The following is a 23,952-nucleotide window of genomic DNA, read 5'->3' as shown; positions in this document are numbered from 1 at the left end:
AAAATGTTATGTGCCCTCGTAATCTTTAATTAAAAACATTAATTTCCGCTTACATCTCTTCTCTGAATGCATGTGCATCAGTGTAGGGGCAATAATTCCTCCCATTCAGCAACCCCTCATGAGATCACAGAGATTAGCAAACAACAGTGATTCAACCATCCAATCAATTCCCGATACACAAAACTAAATCTCGCCGTACATTTCTTTCTCGATTTTTGAGAATGAAAGATAATCGAAATTGGTGGAGTAGGAGGCACGATGCTCATGGCCATGCATTGACAGCAGCTTCTGCATGGGCGCATCGAGAAGCTCAGTGGGCCCTGTGCAGACTGAACAAGGCTCTAAAGACATTCTTGGTCACCGAAACAAGGATCCTTGTAGTCCTAAAATCCACTTTTTGGCGATGACTCGACAGCGAAAATGACGATAGATGTCGCAGTTTTGTATGAAGGAGAAAGATTCGGAGGAAATGGCGCCAAACGCTGCGATATAAACCTAATTCGTGCTTGAACACCATTGGACATTACAATGTCTTTATGCCAATCAGGCTTCGGTATTCCAGAAGCAAGGCGTTTTCCCATAGTGTCATCGATGACGCAACGTTGAGAGACCGATATTGAAAGGGAACTCGCATTAACTACTGACTTTCATATCCACATCATTTATTTGCCTTCCATGGAATACAAAAGCAAATGTTTGCTGATGGTGATTTATGCTTACCTTTTTTTCTAAAAGGGACAATTAAGCTGTGCTCTTTATTTTGAGTATTTTGAAGCCATAAATTGTTTCAAGCAAATGAATTTTAAATTACTCACTGAAATTCTTTCTTTAAAGTAGCTCTTTATTTTACAGTCCTGTTCCCCATGTACATACTATGTACTTGTTATAGTTATTACAATAACTCGGTAATAACTAAGTACTAAACCTAAGCTTAACCCATGTATAAACCTTACATTAACCACTACTTTTTTAAGGTAAGTACACTGTAAGTACATGTACTGTAAAATAAAGTGCAACCGAACATCTTTGTTTGCATTAAGATAGAAGCAGTGGACTGATTTTCAGGTAAATCCAATTCTGGTAGATATGGGAGGTATATAAATAACCTGGGCATTTTCTGTGCAGTTTGTGCGTCAAAGCTTCATCTTTAAACCCGTCTTTAAAGGGTTATGCAATGGAGGAGAGAGCAGAGGAGAATAAGCTGACATGGCAGGATCATAAAATGCTCCTTGACGTCTCTTTGCAAATAGTGTTGCTGCTAAATCATGTCCAGACGTGAGTTGATTTAGCCAGCGCTAGCTTCCGTCAGCTCCCATCTCTTCATGCACGGTCACTAAGAATAGCCTCACGGAGCCCCTAAATCATTTAGCTGGGCGGACAGGCTGCAGGAAGGGGAGCAGAGGGGCCAGATGGGATAGTGGATGACTAGGGGACACTAATTGGATGAGACACAGGCACTGCCTCTAGCATTATATCCCGACCCCCTCTGTGCTTAAACAGACCCTCTTTAATTTGCTAAGTAGTTCACTCTTATTAAATTTACGTCACACACACACTCCCATACGTTTCGCACTCACAGAAACGTCATCTGTCTTTGCTCACATTCACCAATAACATCAGAAATTTACACCTGCACATGGTTAACAAGGTAACTCATCTCTTTTTCTCCATGCAGTGGTTGGATAACTGCAGAAAGACTTTCGGTGATAAAAACAGTAACCAGCGACCCCAGACTCAAGCTCAGGTATGAAAAAAACACTCACATCACTGCATGTCTGTTTCAGCATGCAAACGTGAACATTTGTGCTCTAAATATTTTTATTCATTTCTGAGAAATACATAAGAATGTCAGAAAATCTGAAAGAGTGTAAGCAAAGGTGATTCAAGGGCAACTGATTTTCACAGCTTTCTACCACTCATAACACAGATAACACATCCATAACACAGGTCCACACAGAATCTGTGCAAGCCAAACTTGCCACAGATTTCTACAGTATTTAAATGTCTTTTTTAAATGTTTAAAGTTCTGCATATCCCTCTCATCCACACAATTTATCAGGATCAGCCCCAAAAGACTGGAATAATGACTGCTAACAATTCAGCTTTGCACCATCACTGGAATTAATTGCATTTTAAAATATATTAAATGATATTTCACAGTATCACTGTTTAGATGTATCTTATAGAGATGTGCGGATGGGCTATTATTTTATCTGCAACCGCATCACAAAACTCATCATCCGTCCGCCATCCTGATCCATCCGCACCAACGTCTTTGACCAATTTTCAAAACCGCACCCGCCCGCCATCCGCTGATTTGGCGATACAAGGCGCTGCTGATGACAGCCGTGAGACTAGAAACCGCCCGAATTTAATTAAAATATAATTATATAATTATTAAATCTCACCAGTCCCAAACTTTTGAATGGTGTAGTCTGTTCTTGCTCATATCTAGTGTGAGAATTATGATTTTGGTAGCTTTGGTAACACTTTTCAATTAGAGTCAATCCGTTAACATTATTTAAATAAATTAGATATCATAAACGTACATTATTTACAGCATTTATTAATCTAGATTAATTTAAATTTAGCATCTTTACACTCTCTGCAACGTCATAGCTTTTATGTCAGGTTTTGTGATGCCACAGTGAAAATGATTTCTGGCAACTTTTCTCTCTCTTACTATAACTTGCATTGGTTTCAATCTCTCTCATGCTTTTCTACCTATTTTGCATATATTTAGGTACGTTACATATGTTTGAGTGTAAATAAAAGTGAAAATAGATTCAAAGTAATTTATCCCCGAATGCATTGCATGTGACTGCCTTTATGTCATTTGTTAATTATCAACAGAGCAATATTTCTCTCTCTCTATCTCTCTCTCTCTCTCTCTCTCTCTCTCTCTCTCTCTCTCTCTCTCTCTCTCTTGTGGTGGTCTTGGGGTGTTGTGAGCTCACTAATTTTTGGTCTTTCTCTCATTTCCTGTTTTTCCTCTTTTTTTGTGACCGGCTGTCCTTCTTGCTTAGCAAATGGAAATGCTAGCAGTAAGTTGTTTATTGTATTTTAGAGCCTGTCGCAATCCTTTCTATTCAGCCACACACACTGAGCATTCATCTATTCTTCACTGATACATCTGCATAATCATTCTCAACCAATCAGAATTCAGAACAACCCCTACATCTGATCTCTTAACAACACCACAGACGTGTTCAATTCATGATCATTCATATATCATCACTACAAGCTTCATTAATGAATTTCATTATTTAATGGCTTAAATGAGTCCTGCATACTTCCGGTGTTAACTTTGCTAATGCTAATTTGCGTGTGGAGTGTGTCCATGGACAACTGAGTGGAGGAGGGTAGACCTAAGTAGCTCAGATTCCCTTTTCCAGCACTTTTTTGCATGCTCCATCTAACCCATCTGCTCACTGACATATTTTGGATCACTCCATTCAGATCTGAAGTTTTTCAGAAACATCATTCTTTCAGTGTTTCGTTCTGATTAGGGAACCATATATAGTCATGCTGCTCAAAATGATTCACCAGGGTGTAACCCTTCCCCTCCATCTGTCTATCCCTCCATTTGATCATTCATCTGGCCGTCCGTTCATCTGATCATGCTGTTTTGCTACTGACAGAGCTTATGATTAAAGCTGAAGATGTTTTGGTGATGGTGTCGTGATCTTTCTCTCTCTCTATCTCTATCTCTATCTCTAGGAGCTGGAGTTGTGTCGACGGTTGTATAAACTCCATTTCCAGCTCCTACTGCTCTTTCAGGCCTACTGCAAACTCATCAGCAGAGTGGACAACATCAAGAGAGAGGCAGAGGTTTGTATCTGCTGTGTTTCCTTGTATAGTTAGAAGTATATTTTTATCAGATACTTAAGAAATGATTGTAGAATAGTCTGGACAACGATATGAATGTAACCATGATTTTAGGCCTCTGTGATTCTTGCACCTGCACAATGATAATAAGCTGCTCTCTTGATAAGGGTTTATTTTATAAACAGACCAGCTGGCACACCAAAAGAAGCCCAAAAAAAAAAACGGATGAGGCAGGATGGTTTAATAAAATAAAGATATGCCAATGAATGCTTATTGAGTGAGCAAAGTTGTAAACTAGTAGTAAGACTGTATATGAATGAGAAGTTTTGGATGTGAGAGGGTTAGATGTTCTCCAGGCATTATCTTGGCGTTGTCTGTCTCCACCAATAGACTATGTGCACGACACTGTTTACACAGGAATCATTATTCATCCATCATTTTAGAAGGGTTAGTTCACCCAAAAGATAAAAATGTTGTCATCAACCTTCATGTCGTTCTAATCTAAACCCATAAAACTTTTTTTCATCTTTGAAACTCAAATGAAGATACATACCGCACGTCGTACGTCAAGGAAGCGCATTTGAGCTTGAGTTCAACATATTTTGTGTCTTCTATGTATGTTTATATGTGAATAAAAGCCTAAATTGAATCTGTTTATCATATAAATTGTTTGTGTCTCCTCAAAAGACTTGGATTTCTCACCTGGAGTTGAATGGATTTATTTTATGATGTCTTTATGAAATCTTTGAAGCATCAATGTTTTGGTGAAAAGACTTGAAATGGAGAGACAGAAATATTTTTATTTGTGTTTTGAAAATGAATAAAAGCCTTATGGGTTTGAAATGACATGAGGGTGGGTGATTTGATGACAAAATCTTCATTTTTGGGTGAACAATCTTTTTTATGTAGAATTACATTAAAAGGACATATTTGGCTATTGCAACACATATAGCTATTTTTTTTCAGCATCTCAATGCAAGATTTGGCATGTCAATACATAAAGATAGATAGATAGACAGACAGACAGACAGATAGACAGACAGATAGACAGATTTAAGGCCAGCCATAAAGACAGAAGATGTTCAGTTTTCTTTTTGGATTTTGTGGTAGTTTGTGTTAATGTGTGCCAGTATGGACACATAAAGGTCTGACTGCAAATAATGCTCTTACTGCAGCGTAACTTTATTAAGCTCACTGAGGGAGACTGATATGCTTAACACAGACCAGAGCAAAGCCATTCAGCCTATTGCTCGTCAATACAAACTCACTTACACGTTATAGACCGTACACATACACACACAGACCTCAGCAACCTCTGTTATGTAGAAAGAATAACATTTCTCACATGTTCAGCTTGGGGCAGACAGTTTTGTTATGTTGCTGGTGACGTGAGTTAATAAGCGCACTGCATGAGGAATATATTCATTTCAATTTTCAATGTGTTTATGCTTAATATGACATGACTACGGTGTGCTTTAATGGTGTGTCAAATGATTAATTTTGTATTGGTGAATTGGTTGTTTTTCAGGTTGTTTTTTTTTGTGAGAATATTAATTAAATGTTGATATAAAATGACATGCTTGTGTGTTTTTCAGGTAACTAACATGTCAGAGGAGCTGGCCATATTAGAGAGCTGTCTGAAGGAGGCGGAGTCGGTAGGTGATGGACAGGAAGGAGAGGGCGAGTTTGAGGTGGACCAGTCGAGCACAGAGACGGCCATCCACTCACTTATCGAGAGTCTTAGAGCACGGGACTTCAGCACAGCTATCGCACAAGTTAAAGCCTTCAGGTATGATGAACAGATTAGTTACAGTAAAACGGAAGTAGCAACCGATATTTTCTTCTGTATTGTAATGTATAGCCAAGTGAAACGTAGGCGGGACTTGGTGATTGTTCGATAATTGCAGCGATCTCAGCAATATCAGTAAAGAAATTATGATGTGCACAGATAAAGTATTTATAATAAACGGCAATATTCCATAAAAAATAAGAATTGTCCGTTTTGATTTCAAGGTGACTTTAAAGTCGCAGTGGAAGTAGCCACAGATCTTTTCTTCCATATTGTGACGTACATTGGATTGGAAAAAAAATGTAGGGCATAGACTTGATTCCATCCAACAATTGGAAGAAAGCAGCAGGGTTTAAGTGAACTAAGTAATTGGAGAAGTCAATCATACATTACCAGAAAGAAGTCTGTTTAAAAATGGACATTTATATTCTCTCATATAACTAGCACCAAGCTATTGAAGAGCTCTTTCCTTTTTATTAGTTTTTTGTCCTAACCAGTCTTTAAAAGCGATGTGGCATATTGTCAATCACTTACTGTGTATTTAAGTGAGTAGCTCTACCCACAGTACAATCTCAGTGGTCCAAAATCTTGCTCTACATAGTTTGTTTGTTAAACAGAAACCATATTCTGATTGGCCGATTTCAGAGTGGACAGACAAATTGCTTGTTGCTGCCAACATGTATTACATCATGTCTAGTTAGGATGCATAATCTAATTAACCAGTTCTCCAGTTCTCTTTTGCATAAATCTGATAGATTCCAGTATGTATTTTCCTCTATAAACCGTCTTCTATGTCTCTTACTTCCCTTCATTCCCTCAGGTGCCTGTGGCCTAATGACATATTTGGCAGTGTGAAGGATGATGCCGTGCAGACGCTGCTGCACATTTACTTCAGGCACCAGACTCTGGGTCAGACGGGCTGTTTGGCTGTGGTGGGCCCCAGCAGGGATCTTTCTCAGGCCAGCACGCGCCTCATGGAGCTCAACCTTCAGATCCGTGAAGCTCTCTGCCAGGCTCAAACTCACCCGCACACCCACCAGACGTGCATCCTGTCACCGACCCCCACGGCCCACACCCAGACACAAATCGACACTCAAAACACAGTCCTCAGCACTGGACTGTGAGAGCTTCACAAACTCAACTCTCTTCCTCCTGGGTGGTGGGTTTGGGGATTTTCACTTAGACTTCACCTCAAAGGGCTAAAGAATGTGTGGACATAAGTTACTCAAAACTATTACGTTTTTCTTCTCCCCCCCTTTCTCCAAAATAGTTTAACCTCTTCAGATGTTGTAAAAAGTACGAAGAACGGGACTGGTCGAGAAGCATTAGGAGGGACACTGGCGGTAATGATGCTAAAATTGAAGCTTTTTGGCGGAATGACCTATGACCTCTGGGTGGTGTCCTTTTTTAGACTGATCCACATCCGTCTGCCCCATTATGCACTGGGGCAGAGATGGGATTTGAAGCGTTATTGTGAGAATCAGAGTTATCACAATGGATTGGCGAGACTCGCATTGTCGATTGCAAAAAGCATGCTTGACAGAGAAAAGCCTGCAACAAATATTTTTTTGAGAATTGTATTTTTTAACAGTCTTAGGTTGTAAATGTTAGGATATTTAACAAGTAATTGTAAGCTGGGGGGCCATACCCTCCATTTAAAGAGGTTTATCTGTTTAACTTTATTGACCTGCGTCGGGGAGAACTTTCAGCTTTCACTGGGCCGCTCTTACAAAACCCTTAAACTATAACCAAATAAGTAGCTGCCTGTAGGAAACCATAGACTCTTGTGTACGCGTGCGAGGACGAGTGTGAGCGTGAGAGTGTGCGTGCGAGTGCGTTTGACATGGACTGATATTTGCACACCCGTTCTCTCTTATACATGCACGTTAACAAACCGAGATGCACAGGTGAAGTGCAAACTGGCTGCAACTCATGGAAATATCAATAACTTATTTTACTCTGTATATATTTTAGAAAATGTATAGTGTAAAAGCAGTATTTTTCCTTGTACATTTGTGTAATGCACTGTTCAATCAGAGAGCTCAGTAGAGGTTAATGACTAATGCAAAAAAAATAGCGAATTGAATAGCTGTTGGGAAGTCATGGGCTGCCCTCTCCTTTATGATAATACGCCACCTTAATCTTCAATATTTCCCGACGAATGATCTCGGCTTCTCGGGTCGAGCTTTTGCCATATGCATTCCTTGATACCCACTGTGATCTCCATGTTGGCCCTAAGTCCCCCACTGAGGCCCCACTGGAGCCCCTGCTGAGGGGAAACTGGGGCTAGTGTTTGTCCATGTTGGCTCTGTCTTAACCCTAGACTCAGGGCTGCACTGAGGGTTTGTGGGCTCTGGGACGCTTCTGAAAGGCACTGCACTTCGCTTGCCGAACTCAAAGAGACAAAACAGCGGTATCCTCAAACGTAGGGGGGAATCGTTTAATCTGTCATGGCACATTGAGAAATAAAACGTTCACTGTATTCATTCCTCTCAGAGATCTCCTCTGTTGCTTGTTTGGTACATTTTGAATGCTGTTCTTAATTATTTAATGGATATATTATTTACCTGGAAAAATATAGTTTTTATCTAGAGGTGCATTATCTCTTTTTTCTGTTTCCCCCTCTCACATTTCTCTCTGGTTTGTCTTTGTCATCTGAATTACCTGCTTTTTCCTGTACTGTTAAATAAAAACCTGATTATAAGCAATTCTGGCTTTTTGTCATTTCCTGATGGTCCTCAGTGTTTAATTGTAGATAGATATCCAGTTATTAACCATATAAGTAGTATGTTTGATTATGCACTTTTTTTTTGCTCATTCCATACCAACTATATTAGTGCCCACACCAATGGATGACATAAGCCTGTGCTGCAGTCGTGTCATATGACACTTTAAATGCTCAAGGTCTTTAAAGTTAACCTTCATCAGCTGGAATAAATTGTTCAGAAAGGGATTCCAACAGTGTTCCTTTGTGTCTGTACAATAGTGTACAATAGTTCTACTGTAGAAAGTATCCTTGGTGTGTGAATGGTCTTTTTCAGGTTTAGTATGTGAAACTTGAAGTTTTTTTTTAACAACCCCCCTACATTGCATAAATACACAAATTACTGTTTTGCATTATTTTAAGTTACAACAAACCTTAACCATTTGTTCAATTTAGGTTCTTAGCCACTGTACAAACTAAACAAATTCAAGTTAATGAAATGGGATTAAGTTAGAAGCTTAATTTGTAAAAAAAAAAAAAAAAAAAAAAGCACAATTTCATCCAAGTTGGTCACTTCATATTGAAATGTAAAATGTGCACTTTCCTGAATGACCTCTGGACTATGCAATTTTAGAAACTAAAGTATCAGTAAAAAAAACTTTTTAAAGAATCCTACTAAGTTTAACTGAACTTGTGCGTGTTGGCAGTTCATTTTATGACAATGTTTTGAAGGCCTGAAAATTCACAATTTTGAAAAGGATGTAGTTATGTGTAAACTGCAAATTTGTAACAGTGTCAACATGATGCACAAGTGCATTACATGTTCAGTTTATAGGCGCATAGGGTTTCCTTAGAGTGACAAACTACTGGCATGAATTCAGCGTTATTAATCCTTTTCACAGACCTGTGTGAACAGTGATAGTTTTGACAACATTGTCCTCTGTACGTGAAAAACGCAAAGATAAAACTTCTGTTTTAGTACATCGTTATGTAAACGTACCCTAAAATTGAGCCATTCAAACCATCCTTCTGCAAAGCAGTTCACATAAAACTTTGGTTCCAGATGTGCTAGTAATTGCCGTTTTTATTTTTCAGAATTGACACCTGCAGTTACTGCAAGTAGCTACTGTACAAATGAAAGCAAAACAAAAACAAATGAGACTGTAGAGACTGATGGAACTGCCTCCCCACTGCAGCCTTTGTGGAGCGAGGATGCAGAGACTGAAGTGGACAATCCAGCTGGGCAACAACAAAGCCTGAGCACAGCACACAGAGGTGCTAAATGATGTATTTGAAGCTGAATGTGCTGTCACAGGAGAGACGCTTGCCTTTGCAGCGGCCACACAGATCCTGTCGGTGAGGTCTTTTGGGGTCCACATGACGTGATGTTACAGGACATGTGCAGCGAGTTTTCTTACAGGTCTGAAAATGAATGCAAAGTGCACGGTTTATATATGATCTATAAAATATATGTAAACTATTGACACTCGTAGTTTAGTTCAAGATGGTTCGTGAATAAAATGTTGATGGGGACAAATTAAAGTTGGATCAGTTTTAAGTGTTGTGCCTTCATTTAAGCCATTTTAAGCATTATTTTGTCATTTTTGCTTCTACACCCTTGGAAGTTTGCTGTGGTCCCATAGAAAGCCTCAGGCCCTCTAGTTGAGAATGGCAGGACTGGCTTACCTGACAGGTTATGTCTTCAACCCGGTATGGATTGAATGATTTCTGACATGTTCTGCAAAACTGCTTGAAATAAACCTTTAAGAGACAGTAAAGCAGAGATCAATAGCTATACACTTGCAACAATAGAGGGGGAAATGTCTGTCTGTTTAACATTAACGTGGGCTATGCATGCAAATAAAAATATGTAGACATTTATTACCTTGTTTGTGCCTTGGACACACCACACATAAGCACTTTCCCAGCGCAGGTTGCAGTCTTTGCAATGATAGTAGCCATACTTCTGCTCCAAAAACTACATTAAAACAAGTTAACACTGCTGAAAACTTAAATTGCTTTCCAACGTGTTTTTAGAAGATACTCCATTTGTAAATGTAATTTAATATAAAATGATTATTCAATTGCACTTTAAATTCAGTGAAAATAGCAAAAACAAACATGATTTGGCGTCAAGGGTAATTAACTTCCCCTAACCTGGAATCTCACGCGAGCCTTGGACTTGGGTTCATTTTGTCCGGTTTTCACTGACTCGTTTCTGTTCTCTTCATTTGTTTCCGTCTGTTTTTCATTTTTCTCTGGACTAAGCGGTTCCTTCATGCTCTCCTCGCTCTCTTTGAGCTCGTCTCTCTTAGCACTTTCCACCTTCTCAGCGCGGTCCACCGTCTCCGTGTCCTTCTCCTCCTCCTCATCCTCCTCTCTGAAGAGGGACACTAGTCTCCTGGACTCGACCGGGGAGTACACGGCTTGAGTGCGCGGGAACCGGACGCCGCCGCTGATGGGACTCCCGGGGGTCTGAACCTCCTGCCGCCGCATGCGCAGGGCATCACGCTTCCGGGCCAGAAGGGTCCGCGGGCCCAGAGAGCACTGGATGGACGCGTCGGTCTTCGGGTTGACCTGGACCGCGATGTCTTTGGTGTTGGCTTTCCTCAGACGCGGGGTGAGGTTCGGGTTGATCTGAGACAAGATGGACTTGAGCTGCGCCCTGTGGTAATTATCGAAGTAGTTCTCGCCCTCACCGTAGTTGGCGAAGTAAGCTTTCTGTCTCCAGCCCTTGAACTTGGGATTTTTGTAGGAATAAGGATTGTAAGAAGAGTAAAGATAGTTGTCGACTGTCTCGTTACCATATGTAGCCATTTTTTCGCTTAGCCGAATGGCAAACGCATTGCAGCGGCTTAAGTAGACACAAGGACACAGATTGAGGTCAGGTGGTTAATTAACCCCAATTAATATTAGGGACTTTTCAAAAGGAATTTTCCAGACCTGAAAAAGTCATAAACATGTAGGCTTTAATTATTGTTGGAAAATACGATTTAAATTGTTTGCTGTTTTGGGAACATTGGTGTTTAGTTTGTTGACCAGTCACTTGTTGCTTGTTTGTCCAAGCAGGTCACAACACCTTTACCAGATGGATCATCTTTATTATTTATGGACAGTTCCATACTCTACTTTTAAAATAGGCTACATATTTCATTGAATTTGAGAGATTTCACTTGTGACATGTGCATGTTCCCAACATAACCTACATCAAAGAGCTGTCTAATTGCAACAATATAACATTTAAACACAAACTAGTTAATATAGTAAATATATAAATTATTTAAAAATAAATCATATCTTAAGAAGTTGTGTCCCTTAATTTAAAGCAATGGATGTCACTCCATTAAAAAAAGGGACAATTCTATTTGGACTACTTTCTGTGTGAAGGTCATTGCAGATGATGGTTGCTCTTTTGATAAATATTGTCTTATTAATATGCCTAAAATGCCCCCTGATCTTGAAAATATCATGATGGCAGCAGACATTTTAGAAAAGTCAGAATTTTTGCTATACTCTCCCCAGGTGGAAATACAGACAGAAGTAGTTTGCACCAGTGCCGTAAGCATAAGCACAGTATTTGACTAAAAATTATTTAAAAATGGCTTCCATTTTACTGAATAGCATAATAATTCAATTTAAATACATAGCACTAAATTGTATTATTTAAAAAAACAACTTACAAATTCTGCCTATTGTTTGTCTGCCTCACTTCAGTTGCCCTATTATTAAAAATCAATACTGTATTAATGTTAAATAATAATATTAAGTTGCAGTTTGTGAGTGCATATAAAATAATTTTTAAACCAGAGTCTGGCAGTGATATTGGAGGAACAAAAATAATAATATTAGATGCTTGCTGTAAACATTTATTCATCTTGAAGATGTTTTCTTATATTCTGATAAACATGTACAATATTTTCATTTCGATTACAGAGATGGATTGCGTATTTGGATATTTTCAGAAGGAAGCACATAATCACTTTTCTAGAATAAACCTTATTTTAAATAAAGTCTGTTTTTATTGCTGTAGGCTTTTCCTGTTTTCCAAAACCACATTTGGTCTGACGCTGACATGTTGTTGTAGCCTTTGGTATCGGTGATATAAAGTAGTGGTAATCCTGTAAAAATTTCAATATTTTTGAAGCAAGAATCTCAAAAAAACATATTTTGTCTTGTTTTGAAATCAGAAACAGACTGACAGTGGTGATGTGCAATAAGGCGTGGGATGTGAATCAGTCTTCTCATCCTCTGGGTCCACATAATCAAATAAGCCAATGTAATCCTTTTACTGGGGTAATAGCAGGATTCATTTACAAACAGCAGCATAAATCTATATTAATGGTGGATTTGCATACATCCATGACACTCTGAAAATGTCTTATATTATTTGAATAAATTAATGAATGTATGAAAAATATATAATTTATATAGACATACACCTCTCTCTCTGTGTGTGTCTGTCTGTGTGTGTGTGTGTGTGTGTGTGTGTGTGTGTGTGTGTGTGTGTGTGTGTGTGTGTGTGTGTGTGTGTGTGTGTGTGTGTGTGTGTGTGTGTGTGTGTGTGTGTGTGTGTAAATATATATATATACTGTATATATATATAAATAAATAAATGTATAGTTTTATATAATTTAAGAATTATATAGAATTATATATTTAATATAATAATTATATTTGTCTAAAAACGGTATTATTTTTTTATTAATAAATGTCCCCCAGCATGTGCATTTGTTTTTGAATTCGGCATATATGTTATGCTAATTCAGAAAATGCCATTGAATTGTAATATCTGGCTAGTGTGTTTAGATAAATTTCAAACATTGGCTCGGGATATTCAAATTCAGAATCGCCGTGATGTCATGATGATATTAGTTTCCAATTTCACAGTCTTGCAATCTTTTTTGGCACATATTAGTTAGAATGCTGTGAGTAATTAGTAGCAAATTCAAAAGCGAGTGATGGCATGAACAAATCCTAATGTAAATACGCAGGTCCTGTGTCTATAGCGAGTCTCAAGTCAGTTGTTTTTGTCCCCTTATACTGGCGTGGGGCTTCCAACACCATCCTGTGACTCTAGCACAATGACATTGGGATCGCTCACTGTTACCGCACCATACGTAGAATCAAACGGCACATCTTCTTCTTTCATTCTCCTGTAGGATATGTTTGTATCATCATCATCATCATCATCCTGCATGAGGTCCTGTTTATGTAGTACCTCTTTCCTGTACATGCGGTAAACCAGAATGAAGATGCCAGCCTCTGCTGCCTGGAAGAGTGCGTACAGCAGAGGAAACATATACATGCCTCCCATCAGCTGCGGAGGGAACGCCAGCTTCAGGATGGCTGTGCAGAGCTGCACGTTCTGACATCCGGTTTCTAAAGACACAGTCCTCCGACTGTTGGGGGGCAGGTCGAAGAGCGTCGCCAGGCCGTATCCTGCCGCGTAGCCAGACATGGGCATGAGCACGGCCACCAGGTAGACGGAGGCAGGGATGGTGGCCAGCAGCTCCGGGCCCAGCATAGTTCCAGTCATGATGAAGAGCATCAGCAGAGTGACCAGGAGAGACCACAGAGACACCTGGACCACAAGCACAAAGCATAGGCTGGTAAATCTTACAAACAGTCAAGTCACCTTTATTTAAATAGAGCTTTTTACAATACAGATTGTTTCAAAGCAGCTTTACAGGAATATAATGCAACAGAGTTTGTTTCTGCTGTACAGCAGATCAAGAACAAAATAGCGTCATAGACCAGCTTAAGTAAGTTCAGTGATGGTTTATTTTTGTTAAAAAAGGTTATTCATTTAGTTAATTTACTGTATATATAGCCGCTTTGGAGAAAACAGTGAAGTCATCGTCCAGCTCAGATCAGTTCTCATATAATGATGTCAGTGCAAGCAGATCAATAATATTGTTGAATATTAAGTATCATACAAGGGTCAAACTGTCATACAGATCTCATTGAAATTTCTCATCAGAATGTATACAGGCTATTGATCCATTTAGTTCATTTTAGTTATTTAGCAAACAGAATCTGCAATATTTTCTAGGTGTAATGGACATATTCTCACAATATTTTTATTTTATTATATGGGTCTAATGGACATTATTACAATATTATTTTTAATGGACGTACTGTATTTTCAATTAAATTTTTTATTGTATTTTCTGTGTATGATGGACTTTCTCACAATATTTTTTACTTTAATTTCTGGGTGTAATGGGCATATTCTCACACTAATCTTATTTTATTATATGGGTCTAATGGACTTATTGAAACAATATTATTTTTTCAACTGACACTTTATTTTCAGTTCACAATATTTGTTTTATTTTGTTTAATGGACATATTCACACAATTTTTCGAATGGAGACCATTTCTAAATATTTTTAACATTAAGCTCTCCTTAAACAACCAATACCAAGGTTATTTTGCTATAAAATTTCAAATTTGCGTTCATCTAAAACTTGTTCAGTTTTGGTTAGTTTCATTAATGGTTTTGGTTATTTTTAGTTTAGTTTTTATTTTGTGAACACATTTCTATTTAGTTTTTAGATATTTAGTTTCAGTTTTAGTTTTAATAATTATAGTTTAGCAGAGTTAACAGAATATTTCCAGCGTAGACCAAAGCAAGACATTTATTTTAGCAAAGTTTAATGTTTGCACAGTTCACAGTTAACTCTTATGCAAACCTCTTAATATTTAAAAAATAAAATAATGGTTTGAGATTGAACAAGGAACCAAACAAATACAAATTAAAAGTATAATAAAGTATAAATTACTATAAAAAAGTAAAAATTGTGAAACATTCAGACAAACTCATTCATATTAAAGTCCCACTGTTTTCAATAATTATATCCCTTAAAACTCATCTTTGATCACCAAAATTAAATATTTAAAAGTTTTTTCCTTGAAAAAAAAGTATTCATGCCTTAAAATATCTTGAATGTAACTCTACACCCTTGCTTCATTTAGTAAACAGGATTCTATAAATATGCAAATTAGCCCCGCCTCCACTCACTCACACCAGCTCTGAGATCCACTAGTTGATGATCACAGTTGACCTGATTGGTTAGTAGTCTCGGACAAAAACACATATTCTCACCTTTTTGCTCAAAATGTCGCTTTCAATACTTTCAAACTTTCAATACACATTCAAGTGTTTATAGAAAAAACATATTAACTTTTCTTTTTTTTAAGCAAAGGGTCTGTTCTTTCTTTTTATATATTGAATGTTCAGATATTCATACAACAAAGTATTCTGGGGGCCATGAAAATTTTGTGAAAATGCTCAAAAATGCTTTTTTTTTTAAACGCTGGCGGCGAAAGAGTTAAATGTTTAGCTACTTACAGTATTACCATAGGCACACACTCTTTAACTGTAAAAACTAAAAGCATTGTGTTGGAATTCAATGACGAGTGGAGAACCACTTCTATTATTTATTTCTACCACGATATGAAGAGAGTTTTAACCAGTATAACAAAAAGTGTTTATAAAAAAAATTGCCTACCCTACCTTTAATTAAGAAAATGAATAGGCCTGTTTATTTTTTCTAATTATTTTATTTCAGTTTACGAATGTTTTTTGACCAATTGTTTTAGTCTTAGTTTCAGTTTTTGTTTACGAAAATAATGTGATGTACTTGGTAGACATTACCCTGGTCGAGAGGAACTGCTGTGAAGATGGCACTGTGTAACAGGATTCAGCGTGCAGCAATAAGTCGTAAAGGTTTTTCATTTATATGTCTGGGAACAATTGATGTGACATATTTAGCTACATGGCCTGGGGCATGAATCCTGAAAAGAGTGAATGGCACAGACAGACACATGATGATACTACTAGAGGAGAAAAGTGCAAGCCATGATGAGACAAATCAGCCCACTTTTATCCACTCCACTTTGCCAACAGCCTCTATTCCTTTATCACACACTCACCCCCACCCCTCCACCTCTCTCTATCTCACAGTCGCTACTGCGCTCTTCTGACCAGGCTGTTAGTAGTTAACGCCACTTTGCCCTTGGGCACTTAAGTCTCCTAATGGCCAGAGACAACATAAGAAATCCATCACCAGTGATATATAAGAAAAGACAGCATAATTCGGCATAATCATAATTCTAAATTATTTTCTTATTATGAAGATATTCCTCTAGTGACTCCTCTAAATCAGTTTCCTTTTCCTAATAGCAAATGCGCGCAGCTGTGGCACTTGAACCACTGTTCGACAAATTAACCGTTTTTTTTGCATTTAGTCACCTTAATGATGATTTCTGCCACTCGAGCATAGCGCTGTCTAAGCCAGACCCCGAGCCCGATGGGAATGAGGGTGCTGCAGAGGGTGAGGATGATCGCGCCGAAGGGCAGAAGGTTGACCACGGGTGTGTTGATCCAAGCGCGACTGTACATCCACAAACACAGCGGCATGAGCACAAGCGCCAGGATAGTGGACGAGATGGTCATGACGATGCTGGAAAACATAACCCACCAAAAGCATTGTAGGCTATATTACCAAGTCAGCCAAACAAAGTTGACGCGTTATTCTGACATTTATTTCATTTATCTGTTCTAACTTCTATGCACTCAGTGTCATGCTTATATCTCTCGATATTGTAATTTGGTCAGAATGAAAAGAGCATGCTGATAAATATTAAAACACAATATATGTAATGTCCAAAAATCCATAACTATTTAAAATTACCTAGCCACATTATCATCTATTTTTGACATTCTCGCAATATATATATTTTATTTTCTGTGACAGTCTATGTGTAATCCGAGACGGATTTTCACATTATTCACATATTTCACAGATCGTCGCATTTTAGGTTTGATATACAGTTTTTCTTTAATGAGAAATAATACACTCTTAAAAATAAAGATTATTTATTGTCATCGATGGTTCCACAAAGAACATGCATGGAACCTTTACATTCCACAAAAAGTTCGTTATAGTGGGAAAAGGTTCTTTAGCTTATTAAGATGTTCTTAACTAAAAAATAATGGTTCTTTTAAGAACTGTTTAGGCTACTGGAAGGTTCTTTGGAAAACCAATAATGGTTATTTAATGGCATCACTGCATCACACACAAAAAAAATCCCTGTGAAGCCTTTATTTTTAAGAGTGTATACGGATGTAATAGACATCATATAGCTACCTGAGGTTCATCTCGCCGTTGACCAGCAATGACATGATGTTTGAGAGGTTTCCTCCAGGGCAGCAGCCGCAAAGCAGCACAGCCATAGCGGCCACATCATTGAGGGAGAAGGCCAGAGCCAGGAGGAAAGCGATGAGGGGCATGAGGACAAACTGGCACAGCACCGCCAGCAAGACTCCTATGGGCTTTCGGATGTGCTCGCCCAGCTGACTGAGCTCCACCGTGCAGCCCAGCCCCAGCATGGTGAAGCACAGGACAAAGCCAACAAACACATTAATCCAGTGACTCAAGGGTGAATCCCAGAAAGCCACAATCAGGTGAGTGGGCTCTTCAGAGGGCGAGAATGGACCCGCCAGGAGCCCCGCTGGAACCACAGTCCTGAAGCTCCTGAGCACGAGAGACAGCGGCTCTTCTGTGGCGCGCAATACAGCTATGGGAGGCTTTTCCGAAAAGCTGGCCGGGTCCTCTGTGAAGTTCAGAAGTCGCTTGAGCGCGGCGGTGTTTGGCACGCTGCTGGAGGTCTCCATCGCGTCTGAGCACTGGAGCTCTCCAAATGAACCTTCAGTCTCCGCGGGTGTCTCCTTGACCTGATAAGAAAGGCGCGCGGTCCCCTAGCGGCCCAGGATCATTGTACGTCTGTCAGCAGTGACTGAGGGACACTGGGATGTCCAGCGCTGACCGCGCGGTGCCACCGGGAGGGGTTTGGCGTAGAGCGCGCGTCACGAACCAGCAGGCTCCATCCACAACAATTAACTCAGAAACTGATCACTAAGACACATTTCAGGAGAAATTCGTTGGAATTGGATTGGAACATGTTGGAACGTGAACGTTGGGGGGAGGAGGATTTAAAATTCTTCAAATAGCCTGTTCAATAGTCTTGTTCATTTGGATTGTTGTACCTGTTTGTATTGACAATACAATTAAAGCTCTTGTGTTCTATTTGGAAAATATCTCAAGTAAAATGTATGTCAACTGTACCAATTATAAGATTGTTTTCAACTGACAAATTATTTTTTATGATTAATTTATATAGCCTAAAGAACAACAGCAACAACATACATCTCTGTTGTTGAAATAGACAATTGATGGAATAGTAAGATGTAAGAAGTGTAGGGGAGACCGGGGACAGTTGCAACAATTTTTGCATTTGGCTCTGTTACTCAGAGACGGTTTGGATTAGACAAACCAATTGTTTATACAATAAACTTACATCTGTATGTTAATAGTCTAAATCATTTAAAGATAATTACAGAATCTACATTTTTCACAATTTGCATTTGAATGTAAGGAGTCATATTGCGGGCCCGGGCACAGTTGCAACATTGTTTGGGGTTGTTTGCAACATGTTACAAATACAATATATTACAATACAATACAAAAAAATGCAACTGTACCCGTTCTCCCTATCTGATTTTTAACTCTGTTTTTCCCTGGGGAAAATTCAATAAAATCAGTTCACGTAAAATCACATGCGGTGTCACAAATGAATAGTAAAAAAAAATGATACAACAACAAGGATAGCCTAATAGTAAAACGTTAAAAAGTTAAATTTGTTCTGTAACACATTATAATAACTTAACCAAAATAAACTGTTTCAATAATAATTACTAGATCAAATAATGCTTATCATCATTAATAAACCCCGGATGTGTCGTGGCTGAACAGAGGTCTTTTAAGCACAGGTGAACATTTCATCAGCAATAAACAAATCACTGGCACAGTTGTTATATATAACGACATTTTAAATTAAACGGTCTCCATTTGTGTAGAACATTTGTTGTGCAACCTCTTGTTCATTGTGCAATGCTGATGCGACTGCCAAAACATCAATCATTTACATGTATTGATCTAATACGTGACTGTTATATAGCGTTCCATAAAAAGATTTCCTCAGTTTACATTTAAATTGGGCATTTTTACAAATTACACAGCCTATTTATTATTCCACTTTTATTAACAGCCTACAACAGCCGTGTAACCACCTATACTTTAAATTTGATATACTTTTCTTTTAGGAAATGTCTTGTGTACTTTCACCCTTCAGGCATGTCCAGATGTCTCATTAGTTACATAAGTGACTGGTTTTCTCTGACTGTCCTGCTTTCCTGTAAACAGTGCTTGAGTCACACACGGACAGTCTCTGTCAGGATATAACTGAGGGGAATGAGCAGAGTTTTGGAATAACTGGACATCTAAACAATAAAAGGTAAGATATCGTTTTGTTAAAGTTTTACCATTTTAGACTGAGCGCCAGTCAGGGAACTTAGATAATCTAGATTTCTATGTGATTCCTTTTTCCTCGCTTTCTTATAGCCTACATTCATGAAATTATTTTTGTTCGGAGTAAATATCTTATCAAAAACAAACGAAGAAACTCTATGCTAGGAATAAATCAGCAGGTTAAAAACAACAACAAAAAATAATAATTTGAACTTCAACTTTTGAAGCTCGTGAAGATGAATCCCTGGCTCATGCACGCGCTCTCGGTGATGCTCGTCTTCTGTTGCCTTGACGCCCTCTCGTGTCCAAAGCGATGCACGTGCCACTTCAGCGCCAAAAGCACCGAGGTCGTGTGTCCTGATGCCGGCCTCTCTCATTTCCCTGGAGACGGTCTCCCACGAAACACCACCTCCTTAACCATCCAGTTCACCAACCTGAGCGTGCTGACCTCTCAACACCTGAAAGCCATTCCACTGCTAGAGGAGTTACACCTGCCCGGAAACAAACTGAGCAGCTTACCAGCAGATCTTCTGAAGGACCTTCATTACCTGCACACCATAGACCTCACGGGTGAGTCCTTGTGTATAAAAGCAACTTGTGTAGGCTTGATGTTAAGATTCACATGTATTTTTTTTAGCTATGTGCGTGGAAGTAGCAATGAGCCATTTGTGGAGTGAGAGACGAACATCTCTTCCCTTTTACTATAGTGTTGTGGAGAAAAATCTTCTCTTTCTTGCAAATGAAGCTCAAGAGGCATAATTACTTCCAGAAGTCAAAATAAGACTTTATTGAACAAAGCAAGAAAGCCGAAATGCCTATTCAGGACGTCTGACCATCTCACTCGCAACTCACACTTTTATACAGTTTTAACCAATGATTTCATTTGCAGGTGCTCTCCTCCCTTTTCTCTTCCTGGAATCTCCCCAACACTTTCGCCACACTTATGTTCTTCTCTTAAGGGTTGCCGACTGCCAACCAGTCAAAAACATATTTCAATTGTTCCACAAAGTGATTATTCAGTGTTTTTGCCTCATTCTTTTTCATCATGAGACCACGTTGAAGGGCATGTGAACATCTCTTGATGTTTTTGAACCAAAAGACCAACTTTCCATCAGTTCTGATGCCAACCACTAGCAACTTCAGCTAAAATCCATTTGCAGGTCATGTACGGCCATGAGCCCTTAAAACAATCTAGCTTTTTATAGAATTCAAACTGTTTTCTATAGGATGAATAAAATATTTCACCACTAGTTACAGCTCGAAAATAAAACCGTATAGGGGTACAACGGGGCTAAAGTCACACCCAAAGAAAAATGTGCTTTTCTCTACTCCCATAGTGAATGATTGCAGATCTTTTTTCTTTTATTGAACATTGATGGATCGACAGATTTTGTGTGAAAATAAATCATGAAAGTGGTTTGTTTGTCTGTTTAAATATCTGAGCAAAAATAATGTTTTTAATAATGTCAAGTTAATACTTGTTCAAAACAATCACTTTAGACAAGTTTGTACTGTTTTCCGTTTATTTTGATAAATAATTTATTTCTATAAATAGGCTATACTGTCATTTCATTTTTTAAATTTTATTTTAAAAATACAGAAACATAATTATTTAAAAAAAAGTAAGTATTCTGAAAGCATGGAATGAGAGCCCACAATAATTTAATAAAGCTTTACCGTAGTAATAAATAAATATATCGGGTTACACTTTATTTCGATAGTCCACTTTAGTCTTTCTACTAACTATAAGTAACTTTTCAACTACATGTCAACTAACTCTCATTAGAGTATTAGTAGAGTGTAGTAGACTGTTATGGTTATGGTTAGGTGTTAGGTTTCAGGTTAGGAGAATAAGTTGACTTGTAGTTGCCAATAGTTACTTATAGTCAGTAGAATATATGTTGGGGGACCAACAAAATAAAGAGTTAGTCGATATTAAGCAGACAGTCTATTAATACTCAAATGAGAGTTAGTTGACATGTAGCTACAAAGTTACTTATAGTTAGTAGAATGTCTAAAGTGGACTATCGAAATAAAGTGTAACCATATCTTAAGTATATCATATTATATGATATATCTTCTCTTTCTTTTTTTAATATGATAGTTTCTTTCTAAATATGGTGATTAATCTCTAAGGTGGACACCCGATTAGATAAATGATATTTCTGGATCTTACCATGTCAACAAATGGAAAAGTCAGCCAGCTGTTTATCATGTGAATTATTGTGCCTTTCACCACGACAGCTTTTACCCCAAATACCTTTATATATTCTTCTGTTACTGAAAAAAAATGTTGCTTTAATTAGCTAACAAAACTGAAAAACGTTAAACCCGGATTTAGACTCTTCTGGTGCCCCTGGGCACTGACACCTAAAATTTATTATTATTTTACTATACTCAAAAGTAATTCATATTAATAAACTTATCTGACAACAGAAGGTTATCAATGTTAGCTCAAGTAGAAAAAAATCTTACAAAATCAGGTTACCACTTTTTGCAATGTCGCCTACTCTATAAATGATCCATTTAGAACTAGTGAACCCAACTGTTACAGGCATAATATAATACAAATCTCTTTCACTTCAAGATACGATAGAAATTTGAACAAAGCATGCCGCAAAATATTATTTTAAACTAAATCTAGACAATTGAAAAATGAAATGCAAACATGCCAAGGTTTTAGACTGGTCTTGCAATAACATCTCTATAGCTACATGGTTTTGTGAGGTTTTGAACTGAAAATAAAATGTAAAAACTCGTTAACCCTCTGCCTCTTTCTGCGACTTTTTTGCAAAGTACAAAGTTAAGAAAAGCGCTGAGCTGAATTTCTTTGCCATTTAGTGGTTTGAAAGAGAATAAAATCAAATCAAACAGCGTGTTTTAACATTTACCTCAGGAGTCATTCAATGTAAAGAAAGCTCGTTACTTCGCTAGAGCATGTAGCTAAAGTCGTATATATATTGTTAAAAAATGTGCACTGCATTGAATATGCGTTATATTTTATTTTATATTTTCAAAAACCTCAGAATTCTGTTAAAAAAAAATCCTTGACGGCAGTTTTCTCAGACACGTTATGACAGCCAAAACAACTGAAACGATGTAGCAGGTCACAGATGTTCTCTAACTCTTCTCATCCTAATTGTGCACAGACAATGAACTTCGAGAGCTGCCTGCGCATGTTTTCCATCACGCTCCACTCCTCAACCTGGTGTTGAAAGACAACCGCATCTCCAACCTCCACCCATGCTGGCTCCCCAGCAACAGCAATCTCACATGGTTGGATTTGTCCGGAAACCATCTTATGAAATTCCCAATGGCCCAACTCCAAAGTCTGAGTCACCTGAAGATTCTGCACCTCTCGCAGAACAAACTCGAAGAGCTTCCAGTCGGGTGTCTAGATGTTCACCCTGCTCTAGAGAGACTTCATTTGGACCAGAACAAAATCCAGTCCTTGGATGTAAAAGCCTTCAGTCATTCTGCTAACCTGACTCACATCTTCCTGCAGAAAAATCGACTAGACAGACTCCCGCCACCTGTATTTCAAGGGCTCAAGCGCTTGGAGTATGTTGACCTCAGTGAAAACAGGCTGCAGTTTCTGTCTCCTGGCTTATTAGATATTAATACCAGTTGGGTGGAGTTGACCTTTAACCCGTGGCATTGTGACACTAAAATAGAATACCTGTGGAGGAAACTGACCATGGAGTCCCTGCAATCAGAGCCTAAATGTGCTACACCAGAGAATCTGAATGATCGTGTCATCGCAACACTCACCCGCAAAGAAATGGGTCTGCCGGAGTAAGAGAAACAAGAGCTACAATAGAAGTAGAGGAAAGTAAAAAGAAAATGTGTTTAAAAAGGAGGGAGTGGGGACTTTTAAAGCAACTCGCCGTAATGGATCTCACAAAAATGGATCATATGAATGTTTGCAAACTGCATTGCAAATAAAGAAAGATTTAATCTTTAATCTCTTTTTTCTTTGCTTTACAAAAATTGCAACAGCGCATAACTGTGACACATAACCTTTATTTATTTTTTTATATTTAAAATCCCATTTTAAAGTAATTGTCACTTAGACATAAAAATAAAAAAGTAAAAAAATAATAATGAAAAAAAATAGACTGACACACTATAGATAATTTTATAATGAACACTTCTGATGTAAAATTTTGACCTAAGATCTCATATAGCCTACATTAGATTATAATGACGGACATTTACAACCTAAAATCAATTCATCGCACTCTCAGCATTTTCCA

The 23,952-nt window shown here is 38.2% G+C and overlaps 4 protein-coding genes across 15 annotated transcripts in view; 2 read left to right on the top strand and 2 right to left on the bottom strand.

Moving 5' to 3' along the window:
- The window catches only part of fryl (furry homolog, like), a 118,646-nt gene extending 110,321 nt beyond the window's left edge, over window positions 1-8,325 (top strand). For 6 of the 12 annotated variants that reach the window (XR_013200004.1, XR_013200002.1, XM_077220696.1 and 3 more), the window contains 5 exons: window positions 1,676-1,744; window positions 3,027-3,044; window positions 3,721-3,831; window positions 5,424-5,617; window positions 6,438-8,325. Coding sequence is in view for 8 of the 12 variants with exons in the window: in XM_077220696.1 (XP_077076811.1) it covers window positions 1,676-1,744; window positions 3,027-3,044; window positions 3,721-3,831; window positions 5,424-5,617; window positions 6,438-6,741 (696 nt within the window). In the remaining 4 variants the exon portion in view is untranslated. The remainder of the gene's footprint in view (window positions 1-1,675; window positions 1,745-3,026; window positions 3,045-3,720; window positions 3,832-5,423; window positions 5,618-6,437) is intronic. The other 6 variants (XR_013200003.1, XR_013200001.1, XM_077220697.1 and 3 more) reach the window with 1 other exon arrangement.
- Window positions 8,326-9,387: 1,062 nt separating this feature from the next.
- On the bottom strand, window positions 9,388-11,164 carry zar1 (zygote arrest 1). The gene is made up of 4 exons (XM_077219719.1): window positions 10,479-11,164; window positions 10,207-10,299; window positions 10,008-10,082; window positions 9,388-9,743 (listed from the first exon to the last, which is right to left on the bottom strand). Exons 1-4 carry the CDS (start codon window positions 11,136-11,138, stop codon window positions 9,600-9,602), a joined length of 972 nt encoding a protein of 323 aa, XP_077075834.1. The 5' UTR covers window positions 11,139-11,164; the 3' UTR covers window positions 9,388-9,599.
- Window positions 11,165-13,041: 1,877 nt separating this feature from the next.
- slc10a4 (solute carrier family 10 member 4) lies at window positions 13,042-18,124 on the bottom strand. The gene is made up of 3 exons (XM_077221043.1): window positions 17,477-18,124; window positions 16,579-16,789; window positions 13,042-13,902 (listed from the first exon to the last, which is right to left on the bottom strand). Exons 1-3 carry the CDS (start codon window positions 18,001-18,003, stop codon window positions 13,357-13,359), a joined length of 1,284 nt encoding a protein of 427 aa, XP_077077158.1. The 5' UTR covers window positions 18,004-18,124; the 3' UTR covers window positions 13,042-13,356.
- Window positions 18,125-19,542: 1,418 nt separating this feature from the next.
- Window positions 19,543-23,660, top strand: LOC143729185 (uncharacterized). The gene is made up of 3 exons (XM_077220295.1): window positions 19,543-19,682; window positions 19,924-20,266; window positions 22,846-23,660. Exons 2-3 carry the CDS (start codon window positions 19,933-19,935, stop codon window positions 23,493-23,495), a joined length of 984 nt encoding a protein of 327 aa, XP_077076410.1. The 5' UTR covers window positions 19,543-19,682; window positions 19,924-19,932; the 3' UTR covers window positions 23,496-23,660.
- Window positions 23,661-23,952: the final 292 nt, after the last annotated feature.

This window comes from Siphateles boraxobius, unplaced genomic scaffold (assembly GCF_051911475.1).
Source record: "Siphateles boraxobius isolate OS27281-9 unplaced genomic scaffold, OSU_SipBor_1 8, whole genome shotgun sequence".
NCBI lineage: Eukaryota > Metazoa > Chordata > Actinopteri > Cypriniformes > Leuciscidae > Siphateles > Siphateles boraxobius.
The sequence above is the reverse complement of the archived record's forward strand: the minus strand, read 5'-3'. Positions and strand labels throughout refer to the sequence as shown.

Coding starts and splice junctions, on each gene's coding strand:
- LOC143729185 (XM_077220295.1), top strand. CDS start 19,933: ATGAATCCCTGGCTCATGCACGCGCTCTCGGTGATGCTCGTCTTCTGT. Junction 20,267..22,845: donor GCACACCATAGACCTCACGG/GTGAGTCCTTGT, acceptor AATTGTGCACAG/ACAATGAACTTCGAGAGCTG.
- slc10a4 (XM_077221043.1), bottom strand. CDS start 18,003: ATGGAGACCTCCAGCAGCGTGCCAAACACCGCCGCGCTCAAGCGACTT. Junction 16,790..17,476: donor AACGGCGAGATGAACCTCAG/GTAGCTATATGA, acceptor TATGTTTTCCAG/CATCGTCATGACCATCTCGT. Junction 13,903..16,578: donor TGGCAGAAATCATCATTAAG/GTGACTAAATGC, acceptor CTTGTGGTCCAG/GTGTCTCTGTGGTCTCTCCT.
- zar1 (XM_077219719.1), bottom strand. CDS start 11,138: ATGGCTACATATGGTAACGAGACAGTCGACAACTATCTTTACTCTTCT. Junction 10,083..10,206: donor GTGTCCAAGGCACAAACAAG/GTAATAAATGTC, acceptor TGTCTCTTAAAG/GTTTATTTCAAGCAGTTTTG. Junction 9,744..10,007: donor TTGAAGACATAACCTGTCAG/GTAAGCCAGTCC, acceptor ATTCATTTTCAG/ACCTGTAAGAAAACTCGCTG.